The 26035-nt window shown below is 50.3% G+C and overlaps 2 protein-coding genes and 1 non-coding gene across 4 annotated transcripts in view; 2 read left to right on the forward strand and 1 right to left on the reverse strand.

The window, feature by feature from the left end:
- Positions 1-57: 57 nt before the first annotated feature.
- LOC138824342 (E3 ubiquitin-protein ligase pellino homolog 3) lies at positions 58-21538 on the forward strand. 2 transcript variants are annotated; one of them, XM_070018167.1, is made up of 8 exons: positions 58-376; positions 12347-12499; positions 13068-13139; positions 16039-16168; positions 16671-16772; positions 17496-17690; positions 17938-18126; positions 19992-21538. In XM_070018167.1, the coding sequence occupies exons 1-8, from the start codon at positions 294-296 to the stop codon at positions 20559-20561; spliced, it is 1494 nt and encodes a 497-aa protein (XP_069874268.1). In that variant the 5' UTR covers positions 58-293; the 3' UTR covers positions 20562-21538. The 2 variants fall into 2 exon arrangements, with proteins under 2 accessions (XP_069874268.1, XP_069874269.1); XM_070018168.1 differs by lacking the exon at positions 58-376 and adding an exon at positions 11207-11319.
- LOC138824378 (U6 spliceosomal RNA) lies at positions 2900-3006 on the reverse strand. The gene has a single exon (XR_011371069.1). It is a non-coding gene; the product is annotated as a U6 spliceosomal RNA (small nuclear RNA).
- Positions 21539-24665: 3127 nt separating the features above from the next.
- The window catches only part of LOC138824344 (dipeptidyl peptidase 3), a 29797-nt gene continuing 28427 nt past the window's right edge, over positions 24666-26035 (forward strand). The window contains exon 1 of the mRNA XM_070018170.1: positions 24666-24708. The gene's annotated coding sequence lies outside the window, so the exon portion shown is untranslated. The remainder of the gene's footprint in view (positions 24709-26035) is intronic.

Genomic DNA, 26035 nt, shown 5'->3' on the forward strand with positions numbered 1-26035 from the left:
TCACTCAGAGCGAACTACCAGCGCCAGACTCTGGGCGCCGCCATCTTGGGCCAGAGGTCAACGGTCCTCCCGTTAGGTCAACAAATAGCAGCCTTGTTTCGGTCCTTACCGCTCCCCAACTAGTGAGCCAAGGAGGCCTAGGGATTTTTTTTAATTCTTCACAATTGGTCTTCTGCAGATAGTGAAAGACTCTGAATGGCTTCGGTGCACGCAATTTCCCAGGAATGTGTACAGGCACCGTCTCAGACAGCCCAATGGCAGTGGGACCTTGATCCTCGCACAGTATTGTGGGTATGGTAGTTTCGGCCCCTCCTGCAGGCTCTGTTGTTTGCCAAGGCACTAGGATGTCATCTACTGGACACAGTGAAAATCTAAGGTTTGAAATGAACTTGGAGCTAGTTAGGGACTGGGAGACTTTTTAATTAATTCATTCATTTTTAAAAATTGAGTCCTGTTGCTGAATGGTAACAAGTATAGATCTTGGAAGCAAACTACCAGGTTGCTGGCTGTTAATTCTTTTTTTTTTTTTTTTGTACCTAGTGTAATGGGAATTATAATATATACCCCCCAACCTCTCAGGAAAGTTATGAAGACTGACTTTACTATTCTATTTTATGTATGTATATGTGTATTTGCGTCTGTCTGTCTGTCTGTATGTATGTATATTTGTTCCATTCCTAGGGCTTGAACTCAGGGCCTGGGCACTGTCCCTAAGCCCCAGCACTGCCTCCTTCACCACCTCCTCCTCCTCCTCCTCCCCCTCCTCCTTCTCCCCCTCCTCCCCCCCCTCCTTCTCCCCTCACTTCTGCTTGAGCCACAGCTTCACTTCCAGCTTTTTGGTGTTTAATTGGAGGTTGTCTCACAGACATTGCTTCCTGGGCTGGCTTTGAACCTTGATCCTCATATCTCAACCTCCTGAGTAGCTAGGATTACAGACATGAGCCGCTGGTGTCCAGAGAGAACTGTTTTTATGAACAGTTACTTTCCCCCTACCCTATGAGGGATAGGCACAAAGATGTCCACTTTACAGATAAAGAAACCCAGATACTGGGTGCAATGTCGCTTACCCTGTGTTCCTCTGGGCTGTGGCTATGATCTGAACATGGCTTGCTCCTCCTAAACTCAAGTTGAAATTAAAGTGCCATTGTAGCAGCATTAAAGGATGGGGCCTTTAAGAATTGGTTAGGCCAGGAGAGTGCTGCCCTCATCAATGGATTAAAGCCATTATTGAGGGAATGGAATGGATGTGTTCAGCTTCTCTTCTTCTCAGTCTTGTCTTCTGCCTCTGCCATGTTATGACACAGCAAGAAGGCCCTTGGCAGACGGTACCCTAATCTTAGCCTTCCCAGCCTCCAGAACTACAAGAAATAAATTTCTGCTCTTTATAAACTGCCCAGTCTTGAGGCTGGGGATGTTGTTCAGTGGCAGAGTAGCTGCCTAGCATTCGAAAATCTCTTGAGTTCTATCCCCAGAAGCACCACCACAAAAACGTACCCAGTCTCAGATGTTCTATAATTGTAGCTCAAATTATGTTAAGATAAATTACTAGAAAGCAGTATATCAGAATTTGAACCTAGACCATATGGCTAGTATTCATGAATTTAACTGCTGCTATGTTAGTGTATGATTTTTTTTGCCAGTCCTGGGGCTTGAACTCAGGGCCTGGGTACTGTCCCTGAGCTTCTTTTGCTCAGGGCTAGCACTCTACCACTTGAACCACAGTGCCACTTACAGCTTTTTCTGTTTATTGTGGTGCTAAGGAATCAAACCCAGGGCTTCATGCATGCGAGGCAAGCATTTTACCACTAAGCCACATTCCCAGTCCTGTATTTGTATGTGTGTGTGCACATGTGCATGTGTGCTAGTGCTGGGGCTTAAATTCAGGACCTTAACCTTTACCTTGGCTTTTTCCATTCAAGGTTAGCATTCTACCTCTTGAGCTACAGCTCCATTTATAGTTTTATTGCTGGTTAATTGGAGACAATACTCAGCCTCCTGAGTATCCAGGATTACAAATGTGAGCCACTGGTGGCCAGCTTTGAGTATGATTTTGAATATAAATATCCCTTAACATATGGAAGAGTTTTATCCCAAAGACATATATTAGTGGGACTAAGAGGGTGGCAACTTAATGTGACCATGATGTCTGGAGATAGATCCTTTGGAAAATTATTAAGTCATACCATCTGGATGTGATTATTACCAGTATTCATTTGCTAGGTTACATGGGCACATCACCTTGGAAAGGTGTATGGACAGCTGACACCTGACTGCCACCTAATGAGGGACCCCAATGTAGAACCATCCCGCTAAGAATCTCCTGTTTCTGACCCTCAAAACCAGAATGAGATACTGAATGTTTCTTATTTAAGTGGCTAAGCTTTCGGGTGATTTGTTACAAGGTAATTTGCTAATATAGCTAGATACTGAGATGAACTTCTTCCTAACGCCTACTGCAGACCAGGGAGGAAGACAGTAGGAGAGGGCTGGGAAGGTGGCTCAGTGGTAGAGTGCTTGCCTTGCATGCATGAGGCCCTCGGTTCGATTCCTCAGCACCAGATAAGCACAAAAAGCCAGAAGTGGGGCTGAGGCTCAGGTGGTAGAGCGCTGGTCTACAGCTGAAGAGCTGGGGGACAGCGCCCAGGCCCAGAGTTCAGGCCCCACAACCGACAAAAAAAAAAAAAAAAGACAGTAGGAGATTGAGAAACACACACACACCTTACAGAAAGCTGGGAGCAGATGGACTGTCAGGAGCTAGGGGTAGAGGCCTTGGAGACCGAAGCAGCCCATAGTTCAGTGTGTTTACTTATACAGGCACTTGCACAAACAAAAGGCAAGGAGGAGCTGGGCACCAGTAGCTCACACCTGTAATCCTAGCTTCTCAGGAGGCTGAGATCTGAGGATCTCCATTCACTTCACGAATTTGCGTGTCATCCTTGCGCAGGGGCCATGCTAATCTTCTCTGTATCGTTCCAATTTTAGTATATGTGTTGCCGAAGCGAACACTGAGGATCTCCATTCAAAGCCAGCCCAGGCAGGAAAGTCTATGAGACGCTTATCTATAATAAACTACCAGAAAACCAGAAGTAGTGTGGTAGCTCAAGTGGTAGAGTGCTTGCCTTGAGTTGAAGAACTGAGGGACAGTGCCCAGGCCCAGAGCTCAAGCCCCAGGGCCGACAAAAAAAGAAAGAAAAAGAAAGAAAGAGAGAGAGAGAGAAAGAAAGAAAAAGAAAGAAAGAAAGAAAGAAAGAAAGAAAGAAAGAAAGAAAGAAAGAAAGAAAGAAAGAAAGAAAGAAAGAAAAGAAAAGAAAAAGGAGAGAGGTGTTGTACGTGATAGGTAGCTCTCAGCAAAAGTTTGGTAATTAACAGGAAAAACATATGACCTTGAGTAAAGCTATCTGAGCTCATTAATTTAGCTCCAAGGCTAAGATATGAAATATGCCTTCCAACTGTTTGACTGTTCAACTGTTGCTGCCTCAGGTCATAGGCAGAGATGACACGGTTCTGAACTGTTGCTCAAGGAACTCCTGTCTCTGACTCCCAACACACCAATTCTCTACAAAAACAGGTAGCAGATAACAGGCACTGGTGGCTCATGCCTAATCCTAACTACTCAGGAGACTGAGGTTTGAGGATTGCTATTCGAAGCCAGTTGGGATTAAGTATCAAAAAGCCAGAAATAGGGTTGTGGCCCAAGTGGTACCAGTCTTGAGCAAAACAAAAGCTGAAGGACAGCACCCAGGCTCTTAGTTCAAGCCACAGGACCAACACACACACACACACACACACACACACACACACACACACACACAGCCAGGTAGATTTGACTCATTGGCTATCATGTCTCCTGCCTGTTCTCCAATGACATTCTCTCTCTTGGTACTACACTAGAGTTTTAAGCTTTCCCCAGTTGTTTTAAATTTGAACTGTGTGTGTATGTGTTGATACTGGGGCTTGAACTCAGGACCTGTTGCTCTCCATTGGCTTTTTTGCTCAAGGTTGGTCTCTACCACTTGAACCATACCACCACTTCTGGATTTTTGCTGGTTAATTGGACATTAAGAGTCTCATGGGGGTTGGGAAGGTGGCTCAGTGGTAGAGTGCTTGCCTCCCATGCATGAGGCCCTGGGTTCAATTCCTCAGCACCACATAAACAGAAAAAGCCGGAAGTGGCACTGTGGCTCAAGTGGTAGAGCCACTAGCCTTGAGCTGAAGAGCTGAAGGACAGCACCCAGGCCCAGAGTTCAGGCCCCACGACCGACACACACAAAAAAAAGTCTCATGGATTTTCCTGCCCAGGCTTGCTTGCTTTATTTATTTATTTGTTTATTTGATCAGTCATGGGGCCTGGGTGCTGTCCCTCAGCTCTTCTGCTCAAACCACTTGAGCCACAGCACTACTTCTGGCTTTTTCTGCTTATGTGGTACTGAGGAATTGAACCCAGGGTCTCATGCATGCAAGGCAAGCACTCTATCACCTTCCTAGCCCCCAGGCTGGCTTTAAACAGTGATCCTCAGATCTGTCTCTTGAGTAGCTGGGATTACAGGTGTGCTGGTGCTCAGCCTATTTTATTTTCTCTCTCTCTCTCTCTCTCTCTCTCTCTCTCTCTCTCTCTCTCTCTCTCTCTCTCTCTCTCTCTCTCTCTCTCTCTCTCTCTCTCTTTTGTTCTGGTCCTAGGGCTTGAACTCAGGGCCTGAACATTGTCCCGAAGCATTTTTGCTTAAGGTTACTGCTCTACCATTTGAGTTACAGCTCCACTTCCATATTTTTGCTGGGCAATTGGAGATGAGAGTCTCATGGACTTTCCTGCCTGGGTTGGCTGCAAACCATGATCCTCAGAGCTCAGCCTCCTGAGTAGCTACAATGACAGGCATGAGCCACTGGTGCCTGGCTCCTCCTTGCCTTTTGTTTGTGCAAATTCCTGTATAAGTAAGCACACTGAACTATGGTATGGGCTGCTTTGGTCTCCCAAACCTCACAGGTAAACTCAGTCCTCCTCATTTCTACTTGGAAGTCTCTCCAATCCTGGAACATTTTCCTAACATCAAGCCACTGGGGGGAGCCACCAGCCTATGGACCCATGCCCCTGGAGCCTGGTCTTTTCCTTGCTAGCTTTTACTTAGATGTCTGCCTCTAGCTGGCACTTCTATGTCAAGCCAGGTACTCTGATCTCCCCTATAAATGATGAGACCCCAGCCGGGCACTGGTAGCTCACGCCTGTCATCCTAGCTACTCAGGAGGCTGAGATCTGAGGGTCGCCATTCAAAGCCAGCCTGAGCAGGAAAGTCCATGAGACTCTTTTCTCCAGTAAACCACCAGAAAACTGGAAATGGTGCTGTGTCTCAAATGGTAGAGCACTCGCCTTGTACTGAAGAGTTCAGGGACAGCACCCAGGCCCAGAGTTCAAGCCTCATGTCTGACAAAAAAGAAAAAAAGAAAAGAGAGAAAACCCTTAGGATCTGCCATCCTCTCTCAATTTGGCCCTTTTGTGGCACATTCATTCTAAGGCCATCCATGCATTCAGCACTCCACAGACCAACTGTGGCAGCCACCACACAAAGCACACACAAATACTGGTGTCACTCTGCTCCCTAGCTAGAGCTTGAGAATGAGGCCACAGCTCCTCATCTCTGGATCCCTAAGTCAACCTGAAGGTTCTTTCTTTTCCAAGCAAAGACACCATGGTTAAGTCTAACATCTTTGCTCTTCCCGTCCCCCTCTACATCTCCCTACCAGAACTGGCTGTGGTTGCTGCTTTCTTCTTCTTCTTCCTCCTCCTCCTCTTCCCCCTCTTCCCCCTCCCCTCTCCTCCTCCTCCACCTCTTCCTCCTCTACCTCCTCCTCCTCCTCCTTCCCCCCCCACCTCTACCTCCTCTTCCTTCTCCTTCTCCTTCTCCTTCTCCTTCTCCTTCTCCTTCTCCTTCTCCTTCTCCTTCTCCTTCTCCTTCTCCTTCTCCTTCTCCTTCTCCTTCTTCTTCTTCTTCTTCTTCTTCTTCTTCTTCTTCTTCTTCATGGGACTTGAACTCAGGGCCTAGGTGCTGTTCTGAGCTCTTTTGCTCAAGGCTAATGCTCTACCCTTTTGAGCTGTGGTTCCACTTTCGGTTTTTGTGATTAATGGGGGATAAGAGTCTCACAGGCACTTTTCTGCCCTGGCTGGCTTTGAACCATGATCCTCATTTCTTAGCCTCCTGAGTAACTAAGATTCGGATGCAAACCACTGGCACCTAGCTTGTTTCTTTTCTTTGTTTATTTGTTTATTGTGGTTCGTCAACAAACTTTCTCAACTAGATACACCAATTCTCCTAACTTTCTGTCACTGTATCCAAGAAAATAAAAGAAACCCAGTGCTAGTGGCTCACATATACAATCCTAGCTATTCAGGAGGCTGTGATCTGAGGATTAAGATTCAAAGTCAGTCTGGGAAAACAAATCTGAGAGATTCTTCCTTTCTAATAAGATAAATTTAGTCACATATTTTATGCCACAAGAGTTCTGTCAATCCACAATGGCCTTCAGGGATGAATCACATTCACTGTATTTATCCAATGTTAACACGTAATAGTAGTTTGTTGAAGGAAACTAAGGAGATTTTATACACAAAGGCAACTGAAAATACTTGGATTTTACAGACAAGACTTTACATGGATTTAACCAAAGAAGAAGTTCTTTCTTAAGATTGTATGCCAGTCTTTGAAACAAAATGAATATGACAAAGAAACTATTATACTTGAAATCTTGGGCCCTGTTAAGTTCTTTGTTGACTAAGCAATTTTATTTTTACATGTACATTTCATATACTTTGAAATTTGTTAAATGGATTTTTGTGGGGTGATATTTTAGGAAGGAAACAAATGTTAACCAGTTTGAAAAATTTTTTTGCCAATCCTGGGGCTTGAACTTAGGGTCTGGGCACTGTCCCTGAGCCTCTCTGTGATCAAGGCAAGTGCTCTACCACTTGAGCCACAGCACCACTTCCAGCCTTTTCTGTTCATGTAGTCCTGAGGTATCAAACCCAGGGCTTCATGCATGCTAGGCAAGCACTCTACCACTAAGCCACATTCCCAGCCCTCGGTTTGCAATTTTATCTGTTATCAACAATATCAACATCTTGGTAGCTGTTACTAGATCTTACCTCTCTTTTGTATTAAGGAATTCAGTATACAAGAATCAATTACTATTAGCAATTTAAAATTGAAAGTGACTATTGCCACTTTGAATGTGAATGTAGGATATTTCTTTTTTTTTTTGTTTTTGTTTTTTTTTTTTGTCGGTCGTGGAGCTTGAACTCTGGGCCTGGGAGCTGTCCCTCAGCTCTTCAGCTCAAGGCGAGCGCTCTACCACTTGAGCTACAGCGCCACTTCCGGTTTTCTGGTGGTTTATTGGAGATAGGAGTCTCACGGTCTCTCCTGCCCGGGCTGGCTTTGAACCGCGATCCTCAGATCTCAGCCTCCTGAGTAGCTAGGATTACAGGCGTGAGCCACCAGCACCCGGCTTGAATGTAGGATATTTCTGATTGGATTTTTTTTTAATTTTGTTTTGTTATTATAAAGGTGATGTACAAGGAGGTTTCAGTTACCTAAGTCAGGTACATTTCTTTTTGGACAATGCAACCCCTTCCCTAGCTTTCTCCCAGTTTTTTCCTCCTGTTCCTACCCACAAGTTGTAGAATATAGTTTTAAACACAGTGAGACTCTTATTTTTAATTAACCAAAAGCTGGAAGTGGAACAGTGGTTCAAATGGTAAAGTGCTAGCTGTGTGGGAAAAAGCTAAGGAAGAACGTGAGGCCCTGAGTTCAAAAAGGTAATAATGTTGTTTGTTTGTTTGTTTTTTGGTCATGCAGCTTGAACTCAGGGCCTGGGTGCTGTCCCTGAGCTTTTTCTGCTCAAGACTATCACTGTACCACTTTGAATCACAGCTCCACCTCCTGTTTTTTGGAGATTAATTGGAGATAAGAGTCTCATGGACTTTCCTGACCAGGCTGACTTCCATGAAATCCTCAGATCTCAACCTCCTGAGTAACTGGGATTACAAACATGATTCACAGCCCCCCCCTCACTCCCCCCCAACCCCTGTCTCCACTTTCCTCCTTCTATCTCTGACCCTCACTGCTTAAAGTTTGTATCTTGTTCTATTTTCTGTACCTTCCTTTGAAGCAATAGGAATACGATCTGGATTGCAGACAGTAAAGGGAAGGGCTGAAAGAAGGGGTTTCTGAATAATACTGTATGTTATTATACCATTACAGGTAGGGAACCATTGGTATTCCCATTTCACAAATAAGGAAACTGAGGCCTAGAGTTCTTGAGACAAAGCTCTGGATTTAGAAGCCTCAGAGTCCTCAGTAACACATAAACAGAAAAGGCTGGAAGTGGTGACATGGCTCAAGAGGTAGAGGGCTAACCTTGAGCAAAAGAAACTCAGGGACGGGCTGGGAAGTTGGCTCGGTGGTAGAGCGCTCGCCTTGCATGCTTAAGGCCCTGGGTTTGATTCCTCAGCACCACATAAGCAGAAAAAAAAAAGCCAAAAGTGGCGCTGTGGCTCAAGTGGTAGAGTGCTAGCCTTGAGCTGAAGAGCTGAGGGACAGCACGCAGGCCAAGAGTTCAGACCTCACGACTGGACCCAAAAAAAAAAAAAAGAAAGAAAAAGAAACTCAGGGACAGTGCCCAGGCCTGAGTTCAAGCCTCAGGACTGGCAAAAAAAAAAAAAAAAATCTGAGGAAAGACAGTAGGAGATCAAGGAACACACACACACACACCTTACAGAAAGCTGGGAGCAGGTGGATTTTCATCACCCAGGGGTAGGGGTCTGGGAGACAGAAGCAGTACATACCATAGTTCAATACGTTTATACAGGCACTTGCACAAAGAGAAAGTGTGTTGTACATGACACGTAGCTCTGAGCAAATGTTGGCAGTTTGGCAACTGACAGGAAAAATGGCTTATGGGTAAAGCCATCCAAACCCAAGGTTCCGGCTCCAAGGCTAAGAAAATAAGCCTTGGGACCTATTGACTGTTGCTGCTTCAGGTCATCTGGGCAGAGCTGACATGGTTCTGAACTGTTGCTCAAGGAACTCAAGCCTTTGGCACCCAACACATCCCCCTGTTTCTTTATTTAAAGCGGCATGTTGTTGAATTCTTAATACAGAATTTCTTCTTCCACCTGCCTGTCTGATGACCAATAAATACTCACAAGTATTATTTATCCCTCTGTGGGTCTGACTGTAAAAATGCTGCAGAGGATCAAATTTGTAATGACAAAAGACAACAGTAGTCATTATTAAAGTTTTTTTTTTTTTTTGGTCGGTCATGGGCCTTGAACTCTGGGCCTGAGCGCTGTCGCTCAGCTCTTCAGCTCAAGGCGAGTGCTCAACCACTTGAGCTACAGCGCCACTTCTGGTTTTCTGGCGGTTTATTGGAGATAAGAGTCTCACGGTCTCTCCTGCCCGGGCTGGCTTTGAACCGCGATCCTCAGATCTCAGCCTCCTGAGTAGCTAGGATTACAGGCGTGAGCCACCAGCGCCCGGCTATTATTAAAGTTTTTTAAAACAGCAACTGATTAAGCTCTCCAGTTATTTTTATTGCATATAGTACTTCAGGATACTAATTAAGACTGAAACCATTGGAGATGTCACCAAGCTTTTTTAATTATAACGAGGCGCAAAAGATCATAGGCAACCTTTGTGTCCTTTTCATCGTCATATCCAAGGAGGCTTCTTGACATAAACACTTAAATGAATTCTGGCTTAGTTACAACTTTGTTTTAATTTTGACCTTAGGAAAAAAAATTTTTTTTTTGGTAGGTTGTGTGGCTTGAACTCTGGGCCTGGGCGCTGTCCCTCAGCTATTCAGCTCAAGGCTAGCGCTCTACCACTTGAGCTACAGGGGTTTTCTAGTGTTTTTTATTGGAGGTAAAGAGTCTCACAGACTTTCCTGCCTGGGCTGGCTTTGAACGGCAATCCTCAGATCTCAGCCTCCTGAGTAGCTAGGATTACAGGCGTGAGCCACCGGCGCCAGGCTGACCTTAGGAAAAATCTTTAGCTCAGTTTTTAAAACCACAACCAATTAGTTACGTACCAGCTTTACTATTATTTTTTAAGTTCTATCTTATAAAACTTAAGACATACTCTACCATCTGCTACTTATTCCAACATTTGGTGGTTAGTCTTAATTTCTTCCTTTTTCCATTTCAGAACAAATATTTAAGACAATTCTTACTTCCCAAATTCTTATCTAAAGGAAATCACTCACCACCCCCTCTTAATTACCTTCCAAAGCTTTTCTTTACAGTGTTTTGTAAGATCTCTGTTTTGGGGTTGGGAAGGTGGCTCAGAGGTACAGTGCTTGCCTCGCACGCATGAGGCCCTGGGTTTGATTCCTCAGTACCACATAAACCGAAAAAGCTGGAAGTGGTGCTGTGGCTCAAGTGGTAGAGTGCTAGCCTTGAGCTGCTGAGCTCAGGGACAGCGCCCAGGCCCAGGGTTCAAGCAACAGGCTCCGGGGTATTAGTGCAATCGGTGGGTTGCTTGCTGCCCAAGAGGCAGGGGACGTGGCTGTCCGGACGCTCGGGTCCAGAGCTGGCGCAGGGTGGCCCAGCGAGAGAGAGTGGCCCCGCTGGGCTGAAGACTAACCGGGACCGGGACAGAGCAGCAGGTGCCCTCGGCCTCCGGGCGGCCTCCCGCACACCTCCCTGCTTCCCTCCTCCAGTACTTTCCAAACTCTCCTAGCTCCTCTTCTCAAATCCCACGGCTTCCCATATGGGAGGCAGGGTTTTGTAGCGGTGAGGCAAGGAGTCCCCAGACCTAAGGCTGGGAAAAGTGTCTCCCCCACAATCCAGGCCTATGAGGAGGAGGTGACTAGGCGTCCATCCCCTGGGTCCCTGGCAACCCGGCCCCGGGAAGTGGAGCCCAGGATGAGGGCGGGGCCTTGTAGATTAGGGGAAGTCCCTCAACTAGATGGGCGGAGCGAGGGAGTTCCTCCGAGGGAGAGGTGGGCGGGACTTCCCGGATTATGGGGCGGTGCCCGGGGAGGGGCGTGGTTTCCCAAAAACGCTGGCTCGACCAACGAGGGGCGAGGCTAAGCCGCAGAGGGCGGAGCCTTGGTGAGGCGGAGCTCTGGTTGGGGGCGGAACTAGAGGGGCGGGGCATGGGCTAGGGGCGGTGCTGTCTTGGCTCCTCCCCTCCCCCTCGGCCTCGGGTGTCCCCGTGACGAGGCAGCGCGGAGCCACCGCGGGTCCGGCCCATCCCGCCGCAGCAGCCCGGAGGCAGAGCAGGGGTGAGGCGGGGAGAGAGCAGCGCCGAGTGGGGCCCGGGGCGCAGCCAGGTGAGGCCGGCGGGGCGTAGGGGGCGGGGGCTGCGGCGGGCGGGCCCCGGCGGGCGCGGGGGGCGTGTTTGCGTGTCTGGGGGCGGCGGGGGAGGGGGAGTGGGCCGGCGGTTGTCTGCGCGTCTGCGGTGGCGGGTCCCGGGTGGGCTCCGTGCGGGTGCTGGCATCGCGCGCGGGGGGGCCGCCGAGTGTGTATCTGCGTGTGCGGTGCCCGGGGACGCGGGCCTGCCCCGGCGCAGCCCCTCCGGCGTGGGGATGTTTTCCAAACAGGCTGCCTGCGGGAGACGCGCGCCGCTGCGGCCGGAGCGCGGGGAGCGCCGCCCCCACAGGCCTCGGGACGCCCGCGGCTGCGGACCCCGGCCGACACGGGGAGCGGGGGGGGGGGGGGGCGGAGGGGCGGGCGCGCACCCAGGAGGGATCCGGAGGCCTGCCCGCAGTGCGCGGCCGAGATGGGGAGACTGAGTCAGATGGATGGTGAGAGGAAGGCAGGCAGGCAGGCGGAGAGGGGGTGGAGAGTGGGAAGAGAGAAGGACGGAGCTGGGAGGACAGAGAGTCATTGAGAAATAGATGAGACAGACAGAGGGCTAGACCTGCAGAGAGACAGGAAGAATGAGGATGGTTTACAGATCCCAAGAACCTGACAGAGGGTAACTCGGGTCCTGGGGCTTAGATCTCGAGCCAGGAACTCTGAATGAGAGGTAAGGGCTCTCACCTCCTCGGTTGCCAGTCTTCAAAGTACGTTCAAGGCTGGGATCTTGGGCACAAAACACTCTCTGACCTCCCCAAATTGTTCCATCTCTCTGATCCCACCCAATAGTTTGCCCCTCTGACTGCCACCCCTTCTTTTTATTCCTTCCCACCCGTCTCCCCTTTGTGGTGTCCCAGGAAGCCCAGGACAGGTAGAGGTGAATGGTGAAAGGTCACCATCACCTTAACCCAAGTGGCCATTTAGGAGCCAAGACTGGGGATTGAGGGGAACTGGGGTGGGAAGCCGTAAGCTCTTTTTCCCCTCTCCTGCTCTGCCCAGAATGGTGCTTGAAGGAAATCCTGAAGTGGGGTCTTCCCGAACCTCAGACCTCCAGCACCCTGAGAACAGTGGCTCTTGCCTTCTCTCTTCTCCTGGTGAAGATGCACAGCCAGGCGAGGAGCCCATCAAATATGGTGAACTCATCGTCCTAGGGTGAGCCTAACCTGCTCCGGGCGGGGTGGGTCCGTTCTAGGCACCTCCTTGGGGCAGCCAGAATAAGGAAGGGCCCTAGCTCCCCAGAGGGTCTTTTGCTATTTGATTCTCAGATGAAAGACAAAGCTGGCTAAACCCTCCATCATGTGTAATTATTTTTTCATAAATATCTGAGACAACTCTGTCTACCCAAGTTTCTGGTCTCAAAAGAACATAGTACCACCAGCTGCAGTCTGCAAAGCACTGAGGGCGTGTGTAGTGTGGGGTGAAAAATTGAGGTTCTACCTAAAACTGCTTAGTTCCATTCCTGCCTCTGCAAGTTGCTGAATTTCCCCGTGCCTCAGTTTCCCCATTTTGTAAGCAGTGATAACAAAAATCCCTACCTCGAAGGGTTGTAAGGACAAAGGAAGGGAAGGAAGGAAGGAAGGAAAGAAGGAAGGAAGGAAGGAAGGAAGGAATTTTTATTATGTAAAGAACAGCACAGCACCCAGCACATGCCAAGTGTTCTGGGAGGCAAGCCTGTGCCAAGCCCTTTCATGGACATTATTTCATTTCAATCTTCACAAAGATGCTGTGAGGAAGGAGGTGAGGAAACCGAGGCTCAGAGAGGGGAAGTGCCTGGTCCAAGGGCACACAGCTGGTAAGTGGCAGGGCTGGGATTTGGACCCAAGTTTTCTTACTCTAGATCTGGTATGCTGTCACACAACCATAGCTCTCCTTCACAGTACAAATGACAAAACTGAGTCTAGGGAAGAAGAATATGACTTGATGACTGCAAAGACCTCATTTCTTCTTAGTCTTTGCCTGATCAGGATCCATGGACCTTCCATGCAGCTCTTTCCCCAGACACAAATTCCTTCTCTTCCTCTCCCATCAGTCTCCTTTTGGCCATCAGTCCTGAAGACACTGCTTGAGAAGTTGTAGTTTCATGATAATAATGATTAAGCATAACAACAGCTACCATTTGTTGATCCATACATGACATGTGCTTTTTTCTTCTTTTGCGAGTCCTGAGGCTTGAACTCAGGACCTAGGCACTATTCCTGAGCCTCTTTGTGCTCAAGGCTAGTGCTCTACCATTTGAGCCACAGCACCACTTCTGGCTTTTTCTGAGTAGTTTATTGGAGATAAGAATGTCATGGAGAGGCTGGGAAGGTGGCTCAGTGGTAGAGCACTCACCTTGCATGCATTAGGCCCTGGGTTCAATTCCTCAGCACCACATAAGCAGAAAAAAAAAGCCAGAAGTGGCGCTGTGGCTCAAGTGGTAGAGCACTAGCCTTGAGCTGAAAAGCTGAGGGACAGCGCCCAGGCCCAGAGTTCAAGCCCCACGACCGGACTGCCCCCTCCCCCCAAAAAAAGAATGTCATGGACTTTTCTTCCCAGGCTGGCTTTGCACCTCAATTCTCAGATCTCAGCCTTTTGAGTAGCTAGGACTACAGGATTACAGGTGTGAGCCACCAGCACCTGGCTATGACATATGCTTTTTAAAAAATAAAAGTAAATACTTATCAAGAACTTGCTGTAACTATACCACACTGCCAAACAAACACTTTTGTTCTCAAAAATCAACCTGCATTTACAACATGGCCCTTCTAGAATAAAGACCTGCAGGTCAAAAAAAAAATCAACCTGCAAAGTAAGTCCTGAAAAAATGAGCCTCATTTTATGGAAGTCATGGGGTGAGTCGAAGAGCATTTGTGTGTGTGTGTGAGAGAGAGAGAGAGAGAGAGAGAGAGAGAGAGTTGAGTCATGCCTCCACTTCTGGCTTTTTGCTGGTTCAATGGAGATTAGAGTCTCATGGACTTTTCTGCCCAGGCTGGCTTCAAACTGAGATCCTCAGATCTCAGACTCCTGAGTAGGTAGGATTACAGGTGTGAACTACCAGTGCCCAGGTACAGATTAAGGATTTAAGTTTAGGCCCATCTGAGTCCTTAACCTGGGCCCTGATGACCCCTCTGACTCCTTTCCTTCCTTATGCAGGAGAAGGGCAACAGATATCTCACACAGGGGTGTTTGCATTGGAAAAGCTGCTGTTTATTATCATGAAGGAAAGGCTTGCTTTCCAGCCCAGGGAAAGACTTCTGATGGGGAGACTTTTCATGTAAGAAGATGGGCCCTCTTGACAGCTCTCTATTCTCCCTGGGCAGGGAGGTCCCATGTCAGGCTGTGCACCAGAACTATTGGAGAGTATATTGAAAACACATCTTGACAGGTGCCCCAAACCTTCAGAATCAGAATCTGGTGGGGCTGGTGAATCTGGATTTTAACACACTCACTGGAGTAAGTCGATCTGAGTGAAATGGCGTGTGTGTGTGTGTGTGTGTGTGTGTGTGTGTGTGTGTGTGTGTGTGTGTGTGTGTGTGTGTGTGTGTGTGTGTGTGTGTTGAACTCAGGGCCTAGCCGCTGTCCCTTATCTTTTTCATTTCAGGTTGGTGCTTTACCACTAGGAGCCATACTTCCACCTCTAACTCTTTGATGGTTAATTGGAGATAGAGTTGCATAGATTTTCCTGCTCAGATCTCAACCTCCTGAGAAGCTAAGATTAAAAGTATGAGCCATGGACACTTGGCTCCTTGTCTGTACTTAGCTGCTTATCCCATCACTTTCTGCTCTGAAACCGTCCATGACTCCCCATTGCTTACAGGCAGAACAATGTTTTTTGCCTGGTGGTCATCTTCCCCTATTGTGCTTCACTGCCCTGAGCTCACAAAGCGCTGGAAGCTTTGGCTCAGGGTGAATACTATTCCATTTTGAAGGGCTTTTGCCAAGTCTGGGGTCAGGCAGATCTGAATGCATATCTGGACTTTGTTACCTATTGACCCCAAGGCAAGTGACTTTACTTCCCTGAGCCTCAATGTGTCTCATTTATAAAATGGGAAGAAAGACAATTGCCTGGCAGGACACCACACAGACGCCTCAAGGGACCAGGGACACAGAGACAGTGGTGGAGGCTGTGACTCACCCCATCTTTTCTTCTCAGGGTCCTTCCCACTGGATGTGAGCTGGAAAGGAGGGTGGGCATGTGAAGTGAGTGGAGATATGGACGTAGTGACCTTGAGGGTCTGTGGTTTTTCTTCATGTGTTTTTGAGAAGTAGTGTCATAAGTGCTGGTTTGCTGCAGGGGACTCCCCAGTTCTTCAACCCCTATGAGGGGTTCCCCTTCTCAGAAACCCAATCTTGGGATCATGATTCTCTTCTCTTGCCCAGAGGGTTGGGGTGCACTTGGCTTGTGTCTGAGTCAAGGCAGGTATGGCTGAATTCCTTGAGAACCGATCCTCGCTTCATGGACTCATGATACATCACTGCTACCAGCCCAGCACCTTCCCCAGACATAGCACAGCCATCCAGGGGACTCATGATGATAGTTTAATGAGACCCAGTTGACTATCACAGGGTCTTCTAGCTTTCCGTGATTCTTGAGCTTGCTTAGCAAGCTAGAGTTGACAGTGTTCTCTAAGGCTCCCCAGTCACTCACTTTTCATTCTCTCTCTCTTCCTCTTCCCATACCCTTCTCTTCTTAACCCCTTTAACATTAACAGCTACAATGGGTGTCTGGCAAGCGGGGACAAGGGCCGCCGGCGGAGCCGCCTGGCACTGAGCCGCAGGCCACATGCCAACGGAGTGAAGCCAGACGTCATGCACCACATTTCCACACCGCTCGTCTCCAAGGCAAGCAGCTTATGCCAGTAGACTGAGAACCGAGCACCGTTCTGCCCTCTGTGCCCTTGGCCCAGGTCTTCGGTCTTGCCAGACCCACATGCGCATGCCCCCTGCCCCCCATCCCAGCCCACTGTGTCACTACTCTTTGCCCATGGGGCTACCAGAGCAATGATGACCCTTGACCTTTTGCAGGATGTGATGTCACACAGCAGTGGCAAAGGGTGAAACGTTGGCTTTAGAAGATTTGGGGTAGAAATCAGCTTCTGCTAGTTCCAGCAGTGTGGCTGAGCACACAGCCCCCCACTTTCAAATGAGACCAATAAGCCCATTCTGGGGGGAGGACTGTATAGAGTAACCTGTATAGAGTTCCTGCTGTACTTAGAATCCCCCTGCACAAAATGCTGTTAGCCTCCTTGGGAGTAGCCCCACTGGGCCCCGAGCTTGTCTTCACTCAGAAACTTAGCTCTCATGTCCGGGGTGCTCTGGCAAGTGACTACTTTCTCCTCACCAGGCCTTGAGTAACCGAGGCCAGCACAGCATCTCATACACACTGTCCCGGAGCCACTCGGTCATAGTGGAGTACACACACGACAGCGACACAGACATGTTCCAGGTACGCCCAGCCCTCCCCCAGCCTCCGGGCCTCTGAGCTTCTAAGTGTTTTGGCTCACTCAGCACAGCAGCCCACCCTTCCAAGGAGGAAGCAGCGTGTCCCACGTGGGTCGCTGACAGTAAATTAGTAGTGGTATCAAGACTGAGAGGCAAGACGCCGCGGAAAGCCATGTGGCTTCAGAGTTCAGAGGGTAGTGTAAGCATTGGCATGCCAGCTTTGTCATTTACTTTGTGCAAGACTTGATCTCTGTGGGCCTTTGTTTCTTCATTTGTAAAACAGGACCCATAATGGCAACTACCCCATGGGTGGACACATAAAATGCTTAGCCTATTATAGCAGCTTCAGTGAGGGGAGGGGGCACTGGGATCCGAACTCAGGACTTTTGTGTTTGCTGTACGGCTAAACAGCTACACATCTAGTCAATCCTTATTAAATGCTTACAGTTTGCTGCAAAGATTTCTAGGATATCAGTTTTCCATTGATTTATCAGTGAATTGATCAGTTTTTGTTTTTGAACTGAGTGAGAGTCTTCCCAAAGCTTTGGGAGCAATAGAGCAAGAGCCACTCTAGATGGTGGCTAATTGCACCTCGAGTGGCTTCTTGGGAGCCCAGAAGGTCTGGAGAGTCACTGTGTGCTGCCTCTCTGTGGACCCTGCTGCCTCCTTGTTTGGGGTCCTGAGCCTTGCCCATGTGATGGCTGTGCCTGCCTCCCCTCGCTTGCAGATTGGCCGCTCCACTGAGAACATGATCGACTTCGTGGTAACAGACACCTCCCCGGGAGGAGGGGCCACCGAGGGCCCTTCTGCCCAGAGCACCATTTCCCGTTACGCCTGTCGCATCCTCTGTGACCGCAGGCCACCCTATACGGCCCGCATCTATGCTGCCGGCTTTGACGCCTCCAGCAACATCTTCCTTGGAGTGAGTGTATCCCAGGCAGGGTCGAGCTCTCTACTGGAAAGTGGGGAGGGTTTGGGAAGGCAGCAGCCTGGAGTGATGGGCCGGTCCCCAGCCACACAGGGCCTTAGCAGCCCACATCATGAATAAGCCAAGGGATGCTCAGGGAGGTCATGTGTATGGAGTCCTCTCTGGGACATAAAGGTAGAGTGGGGGCAGCCACCTCTGCGCCCCTTGGGGAAATGTGAGCTGATCTTCAATGTGGTCCCAGGAGCGGGCAGCCAAATGGCGGACCCCCGATGGCCTGATGGATGGCCTGACCACCAATGGGGTCCTGGTGATGCACCCTGCGGGCGGCTTCTCTGAGGACTCGGCCCCAGGTGTCTGGCGGGAGATATCAGTCTGCGGGAACGTGTACACACTGCGGGACAGCCGCTCGGCCCAGCAGCGGGGGAAGCTGGTAGGTGGCCCTCTCCATCTTTTCCCCAGTCCTTCCAGGTCCTCCTTATAATCTGCCTGGAGATAGGTGACGTGCAGTCCTTGTGTCCCAGGTAGTCCCCATGGGCTCTGGCTGGGAGAGCTGCAGGCTCACAGAACTCTCGGTACTTGCCCTACAGAGCAGCCCAGCCCACCCAGATTGTGGCCTGCACACTTTTTTTTTTTTTTTTTTTTTTTTTTTTGGCTGGTCATGGGGCTTGAACTTTGTGCTTGGGCGCTGTCCCTGCACTCTTCAGCTCAAGGCAAGTGCTCTACCGCTTGAGCCACAGTGCCACTTCCGGTTTTCTAGTTGTTTATTGGAGATCAGAGTCTCACCGACATTCCTGCCTGGCTGGTTTTGAATCATGATCCTCAGCCTCCTGAGTAGCTAGGATTACAGGCGTCAGCCACCCGCACCCGGTTTGCACACTTCTTGAATTCCGTGAGGTGATGTAAGATGGAGTCACACGAGGTGCTGTGCAGTCACAAGTGGCTTTATGGCTGCTGACAGCTTTGAAAACCACACTCGATTATGAGAGTGACACTTGGCCTATGTGGAAGCAGCTCACAGTCCACAGTGTTGGCAGCTTGTAGCATGTCTGTCACGTTTAGGCGAGTTCAGCTTTATTATCCTATTCCAACAGGAAAAGGCCCTTAGATTAGTTCTTACAGTGCTGGCCTGTGGCCAGTGGCCTGTAATCTGTACCATGTGGTACAGATTAGAGTACTCAGATCAAGTTGAGAGTGAGATCTAGAGAAAGGAAGGGTTGTGGCCTTGTTCCTTTCCTGGGCTCTGCTGTCCCTGAGGGTGGGTATGTGAGCCTGGGAGACACAAAAGCTCAGGGGAAAGCAGAGCTTTCCAGTGTTAACTCTATTGGTTTTGAAAATTACACATGTAGCTCAAAGGTAAAAAATCTACACTTAGATGGGCTGGTAAGGTGGCTCAGTGGTAGAGCGCTTGCCTCGCATGCATGAGGCCCTGGGTTCGATTCCTCAGCACCACATACACAGAAAAAGCTGGAAGTGGCTCTATGGCTCAAGTGGTAGAGCACTAGCCTTGAGCTGAAGAGCTGAGGGACAGCACCCAGGCCCAGAGTTCAGGCCCCATGACCAACCAAAAAAAAAAAAAAAGTCTGTACTTAGAATGTGCTAGGTTCTGGGTTTGATCCTCAGAACCATGGAAAGTCCAGAAACAAAATTATGTACCTCAACTGGATATAGTAGGGCATACCTATAATCCCAGCACTTGGGAGCCAGAGGCAGGAGGACTGTGAGTTGGATGTCAACTTGGTTATATAATGAGACCATATCTCAACGAACAACAACAAATCTCTGTACATGAATGTGTCACAAACACATGCTTGTTGAGCACCTACTGTGCTAGGCGCCCTTTGAATTATTTATACCTACTGCCTCACAAGGCTCGTTTGAGATACTGAAATGTGGAATTCAGCTTGAAATAGAAACTAAACACACAGAGAGGTTAAGTGACTCTCCCAGGGATGCAGAGTTAGTGAGGCCCCAGTTCAATCCTAGGTGGTCTGTTCATCACAACCCCCAGGACCCTTGCTCCGGGCTAAGTATCCAGCATTTTTCTGGCCTTCACCATTATTGGAGACCTCTGGAAAGCACTTTAGAAAATGTCCAGATGTCCGGATTGATAGAACCAGATTTGTTTCCCTGGTACACCAAACCCAAGTCCTGCTGAGAGCTGGGGAAGAGGGGTGGGTGGAGCGGGATGTCTGTCCTCTGCCGGCCCAGGCGCCCTCTGCAGGGCCTCCGGGGGGCTGCAGCCGGATGACTGGGCGGGGGACATCTTGGACTAAGGCTTTCTGCTGTCTCTGGCAGGTGGAAAATGAATCCAACGTGTTGCAAGACGGCTCCCTCATCGACCTGTGTGGGGCCACGCTGCTGTGGCGCACTCCGGCAGGCTTGCTGCGGGCGCCCACGCTGAAACAGCTGGAGGCCCAGCGGCAGGAGGCCAATGCAGCGCGGCCCCAGTGTCCCGTGGGCCTCAGCACCCTGGCCTTCCCCAGTCCAGCCCGGGGCCGCACAGCCCCTGACAAGCAGCAGCCCTGGGTCTACGTCCGCTGCGGCCACGTCCACGGCTACCACGGCTGGGGCTGTCGACGGGAGCGGGGACCCCAGGAGCGTGAATGTCCCCTCTGCCGACTGGTGGGTCCCTATGTACCCCTGTGGCTAGGCCAGGAGGCTGGGCTGTGCCTGGACCCGGGGCCCCCCAGTCATGCTTTCGCACCCTGCGGCCATGTCTGCTCTGAGAAGACTGCCCGTTACTGGGCCCAGACACCACTGCCGCACGGCACGCACGCCTTCCACGCGGCCTGCCCCTTTTGCGGGGCCTGGCTCACCGGTGAACATGGCTGCGTCCGCCTCATTTTCCAGGGGCCTCTGGACTAGGCTCTCCAGGGCCCTCCCGGCTGTGCCCACCTGCTCCAGCCCCCCCCCCCCGCAGCTCACAGGGAGCTCTGCATGTGGAACCCTGCCTGCTGGCGCCTGGCCACACCAGCTGGACACACTGGATGGGTGGGGGCCCCCCTCCCCAAGGGGGCTCCGGAACGCTTCCCAGTCATCCTGAAGGGAATCTGCGGTACCAGCTGTGCCCCCAGGCGATGAGGGAAGCTCAGGCCTCTGCCGTACCCTCCCTGGGGTCTCCCCCACCATGCCGGTTACACTGTGCCCCTGCCAGGGGAGTGAAGGGACTATGGCCCCTGACCCCCAACTTGTGCTGGTTGGGCTCCCCAGCCTGCCAACCCAGTAACAGATACTCACCCTTCTCGCTGCTGCCCTGAGTTCCCTTAGAAACCTCGCTGCTCAGCTGCCCTTCCAAACCCACACATTCCCCGCCCTCCCTCCCCCAATGTGTTCAGAGCTTCCAGCCCTGATTGGGGGGGTGGGTGTGGGCAGGCCGGGACTGAGCGAAATGGAGTCCGAGGTTCAGTGGAGGATGGACAGTTGGGTGCATTCGGATGGGCGAATCCTTGGGTTGGGGAATAGGCTTTGTTGGCCTTGGGAAAGCATGGAAGGCTTCAGGGAGGAAGTGGCACAGGAACTGAGCCTCTGTGGTGGTTCTCAGTCTACCAGGCCCAAGGGGAAATGGTGTATGGTTGCAGGCTGAGGGGAAAGGAAGGAGGAGGGTCTGAGTGACAGGCTGCAGGGGGTACACAAGAGACTGGTGAGAAGATGCTGGATAGGGTGTCTGGACTCTTAATTTGTGGACAGCCAGGAGTCCACAAAGTGGCTGGGAGCAGGGAGCGAGAAGATTCGCTGCTTCAGAGCCCTGGCTCTGACCCAAGGGCTACCACTACTGAACACCCGCCCGCCGTGTGCCCCGCTCTGTGCTGACAGTAATAACAGCTTGGTTCATTGAGCACTCACCAGGCGCCAGGCTCTGCTTCTTGGAGGTTTGGCTGTTAAGTCTTCTTGTGTCCCTGGGAGGGAGGCATCACTGCTTGTTTTCACAGAAAGACAAAATCATTTGCCCTAAGTCACACAGCTAGGAAGTGACCAGGTCAGAATTGAAACCCAACACTGCCCCATTCCCATCACACTGCGTTTCCTTTGCTGGGCAAGGCTAACTTGGGAGAGGGTAGTCAGCCTGTCCCCTTGCTCAGTACCCAGCCCCACATAGTGCTCTAGCAATGAGCTCAGTCCTGCCTCTCCAGCTCCCTGAGGAGAGATCTATCCAGCTATCAGCAGCTGACTACCCAGTGAGCTTAGTGTGCAGGGGAAACAGGAAAGTGGGGTGGAGCTGGAGAGAGTTGGACTAGGGCCTTGTGGGCCTCAGCATCCACGGAGGTCAAGTCTGAGTGGACCCCTATTCACCCATGCTATGTATTTTTTCTGGGAGCCAAGGGCCAAGCTGAGGGTATTGCTGGAACTCCTCTAATCACTCCTAGGCAAACTGACCCAGGAACACATGCGGCTAGCATTCTAGAGGTAAGAAAAGAGAAGGCTATCCAGGCACTGTAATCCTAACTACTCAGGAGGCTGAGATCTGAGGATTGCAGTTCAAAGCCAGCCTAGGCAGGAAAGACCATGAGACTCGTATCTCCAATAAACCACCAGAAAACCAGGAGTGGCTCTGTGGCTCAAGTGGTAGAGTGCTAGCCTTGAGCTGAAAAGTTGAGGGACAGTGCCCAGGCCCAGAGTTCAAGCCCCATGACTGACCAAAAAAAAAAAAAAAAGCAAGGAGTAACAAGCAGGACGTGGGCATTGCCCTGGGTTCCTGACAGAACATGAGGAGGAGTGTAGACTCCACTTGGAGGGGCCTGCCTAAGGCCACGCAGCTAGTGACGGCCAGAGAGCACCCACACATGTGAACAGGAGGGATGCTTCTGGAGTGTCACCCAGTTGCAGTGGGATGGAGGGTAAATGAGGACTTCTGAGTGGGGGTGGAAGGATTTCCCACTCTACTCCCAAACCCTAGAAATAGATGTCTCCCCTGTTTTTACTTCTGACGGTGTTGGGAGCCAAGCAGTAGAACATTCTGGTCCCATTTCTAGTGGGAAATTTCTGGCTCTAAGAGGAGAGACAAGCAAAAGACATGTCTGTGGGTGCTTGGGAGAATTCAGGGCTATTAGAAGCCAGGCACTCCCATCCTTGCCCCAACTCTGCTCTTTGCCAGGTCTTTGAACCTGGGATCCTATGGTAATTAAATGCAATTACCTCTGCCTCGCCAAGTGCTTGTGAATGTATGGAAAGCACCTGTGAAAAAGTACTTAATATTATTTCCTTGCCTGGCCCTTATACTTCTGGGGAAAACCCAGGTAGGCGACAGCCATGATCCCAATTAGATGACTCTGTGTGTGTGTGTGTGTGTGTGTGTGGTGGGGTGTTGAGGTCTGAATAAGGCTAGGCCCCACCTTACAGATTCCTGAAGACATGTTGTGTGTTCTAATGGAAATAATGGACACTCTTAGTTTTCCCATCTGTGCAATGGGTTAAATGTTAAGCTCTATCAAAGGCTTTGCATGAATTAAGGGAGTCCCCCCCCAAGGCCAGCTCTGGTATAGGACTAAAGTAAATGCTATTGACCATCATAAAATGAAATTAGGCAGGACTAGAATATAGAAAGCTGCCTAGGTGGCTCAGTGATAGAGTGCTTGCCTCGCATGCACAAGGCCCTGGGTTCGATTCCTTAGCACCACGTAAGCAGAAAAACCCGGAAGTGGTGGTGTGGTTCAAGTGGTAGAGCTCTAGCCTTGAGCTGAAGAGCTGAGGGACAGCACCCAGACCTAGAGTATAGGCCTCATGACCGACAAAAAAAAAAAAAAAAAAAGTTTCCTATCAAGTAAAGTGTCCTAGGTTCCATCACCAGTACAAAAACCAAACCAAACTAAACAACAACAAAAGGAAGAAAAAAAAAAGTTGAATCCCAAGGCCTGAATACTGGATCCTTTGCCCACTCCAGCTGCCCCCTGGTGGCCATAGACAGCTATTACCTCCTCTTAAAGAGTACATTTCCAATTCACCTGACAAAACACAAAACCCCTTAATTGATCTCCTGTATATAAAGAACCCACAGCTAATAGTACTATTGTGAAGAGCTTTGGGAATTTTTGTGAATGAGAAACGTGTCTGTGGTGGGCAGTGACTGCCCTGAGCCTAGACACAGGCAAGACAAGGACAGCATGCTGGACTTCAGTCAAACACTGCCTCCGCGCACACACAGCACTGACCAGCTGGCAGTCATTGGTGCCTAGGATATTCCTGGAATGGATTCACTTATTAATCCAGTTTTCCGGCTGATGAAGCCAAGATCTATAGAGCTAAAGTGACCCACTTAAGGTCACACAGCTAGCAGGACACCAGTGGCTCACACCTGTAATCCTACTCAGGAAACGGAGATCTGAGGATTGGGGTTTGAAGCTAGCCTGGGAGATTAACCGGAAAGACTGATCTCTAATTAACAGCAAAAAGTTGGAAGTGAAGATCTGTTTCAAGTGGTAGGGTGGTACTAGCCTTGAGCAGAAAAAGCTAAGGTACAGCTTCCAGGCCCTGAGTTCAAGCCCCAGTACTGGCACACACACACACGCAAAAGGTCACACATCCGGGGGTGAAAAAAGCTTGATTTGACCTTCGACCACTGCAGTAGCATTGATTCCTCGCACCTACAACTGTGTAGTCTCTGAGGGGCCTCTACTCCAGACCCCCTTCCTCCCACCCCCACCCCCAGCCCACCAGGTCGAGTAAAGCAGGTTGGGGGACTCTAGGAGTCTCTCCTGCACAGGGGCCTTGGTGCTCTGGGATCTTGTCAGCCGCGTTGACCTGGGCCAGGCCGCCGACGAGCCGGTCACCCAGGGTCCCCACCCCCACGCGATCGTGGCCGGCGCACAAAAGGCCAAGGCCGCAGGGGCCAAGCCGAGCGATTCGCGTAGTGCCCGGGAGGCAGGGTGCTTGTTTCTTCCCGCCTATTGGCTGAAGCCGCTGTCCGTCTGGGCCCGGGAACCAGACAATTGGCCAGTGAGGGCGGGGTTTGGGAAGCCCCAATGAATGGGGGAGCCGGAAGCAGGAAGTGAGTTTGCGAGCGGAGCAGCTGCTGCAGGTGAGTTTGCGGCGCCTGGGTTTGGGGGTCACATTGTGTCACCCTCAAGGGATCAGCGCGACGCGGGGCCGAGCACAAGATCGGCCCCTTCCTGCGCATCCTCCACGACTCCCTCCAAGTCTTTGCGGGCCCCAGGGCCGCGGGCGTGGCGAGCCGCAGAGTTCAGACCCCTTCGGAACCCCGGGACTCGCGCCGTGGGGGCGGAGCCCGGGGCCGGGGGGCGGCCGGGGGCGCCAGGCTGGGCCGCGGCGGGGCCGTGCCCCGGCCTAGGAGATCCCGGCGCCCAGCGAGCGTGTAACAGCTTTGGTAAGATTCTTGCCCTCACCGATTCTCAATTTCCCCATCTGTCCAATGGGCAGTGAACTTCTGTGGCTTTCCCGGACGAGAAGGAAGGCAGGAGAAGGAGAATGGAGGGCAAAGACAGAGGGACTGGAATAGGTCACTTGCTGGCAGCGCTGTGAGGAATAGGACCGGGAAAAAAATTTTCAAGTTCTTCTTTTTTTAAAATAAATTATTATAAAGGTGATGTACAGAGGGGTGACAGTTACATAAGTCAGATAAAGAGTACATTCATTTCTCTCTTTTCCCCTCCCATCCCCCGCACAAGTCTTATACACATTTTCAAGTGAGTACCACTGCTGCATTTGTTCACCCTCTGTCCTTTCATTTCTACTCCCCTTACCCTCCCAAGACAGACTCATGAACAAAAACAGCAGCAAAGAAAAAAACAACCTCTTTTTTTCCATTTCCTGGAGTTCATTTGATAAATATTATTTTATCTGACCAGATGCACATAGGCATTGCACCTTTGTGTTCCTCCACCAAAAATATCCTTTGGAGGAACCCTATTGCATTGTTGGTAGGAATGCAAACAGTACAACCACTCTGGGCAGCAGTCTGGAGGTTCTTAAAAAAAAAACAACCCACAAAACAAAACAAAAAGTAGGTGGGGTGCTGGTGGCTCACCCCTGTAATCCTAGTTATTCAGGAGGCTGAGATCTGAGGATCTAGGTTGGAAGCCAGCCCAAGCAGGAAAATTTGAGACTCTTATCTCCAATTAATCACCAGAAAATGGAAAGTGGTGTCGAGGCTCAAAGTGAAAGAATGCTAGCCTTGAGTTAAAGCACTCAGGAACCATGCCTAAGCCCAGAATTCAGGCTCCATGTCTTAATCTTCCCTACAACCCAGCCATACCACTCCTGGGCATCTACCTAGAGCATCACAAGCCAGGATACCATAAAGATACTTTCACATTCATGTTCATTGCTGCACTGTTCACAATAGCCAATTTATGGAAGCAGTCCAGATGCTCCTACAATAGAGTGGA

The sequence above is a fragment of the Dipodomys merriami genome, unplaced genomic scaffold (assembly GCF_024711535.1).
Source record: "Dipodomys merriami isolate MVZ:Mamm:240054 unplaced genomic scaffold, mDipMer1.0.p SCAF_128, whole genome shotgun sequence".
In the NCBI taxonomy this organism is placed as follows: domain Eukaryota; kingdom Metazoa; phylum Chordata; class Mammalia; order Rodentia; family Heteromyidae; genus Dipodomys; species Dipodomys merriami.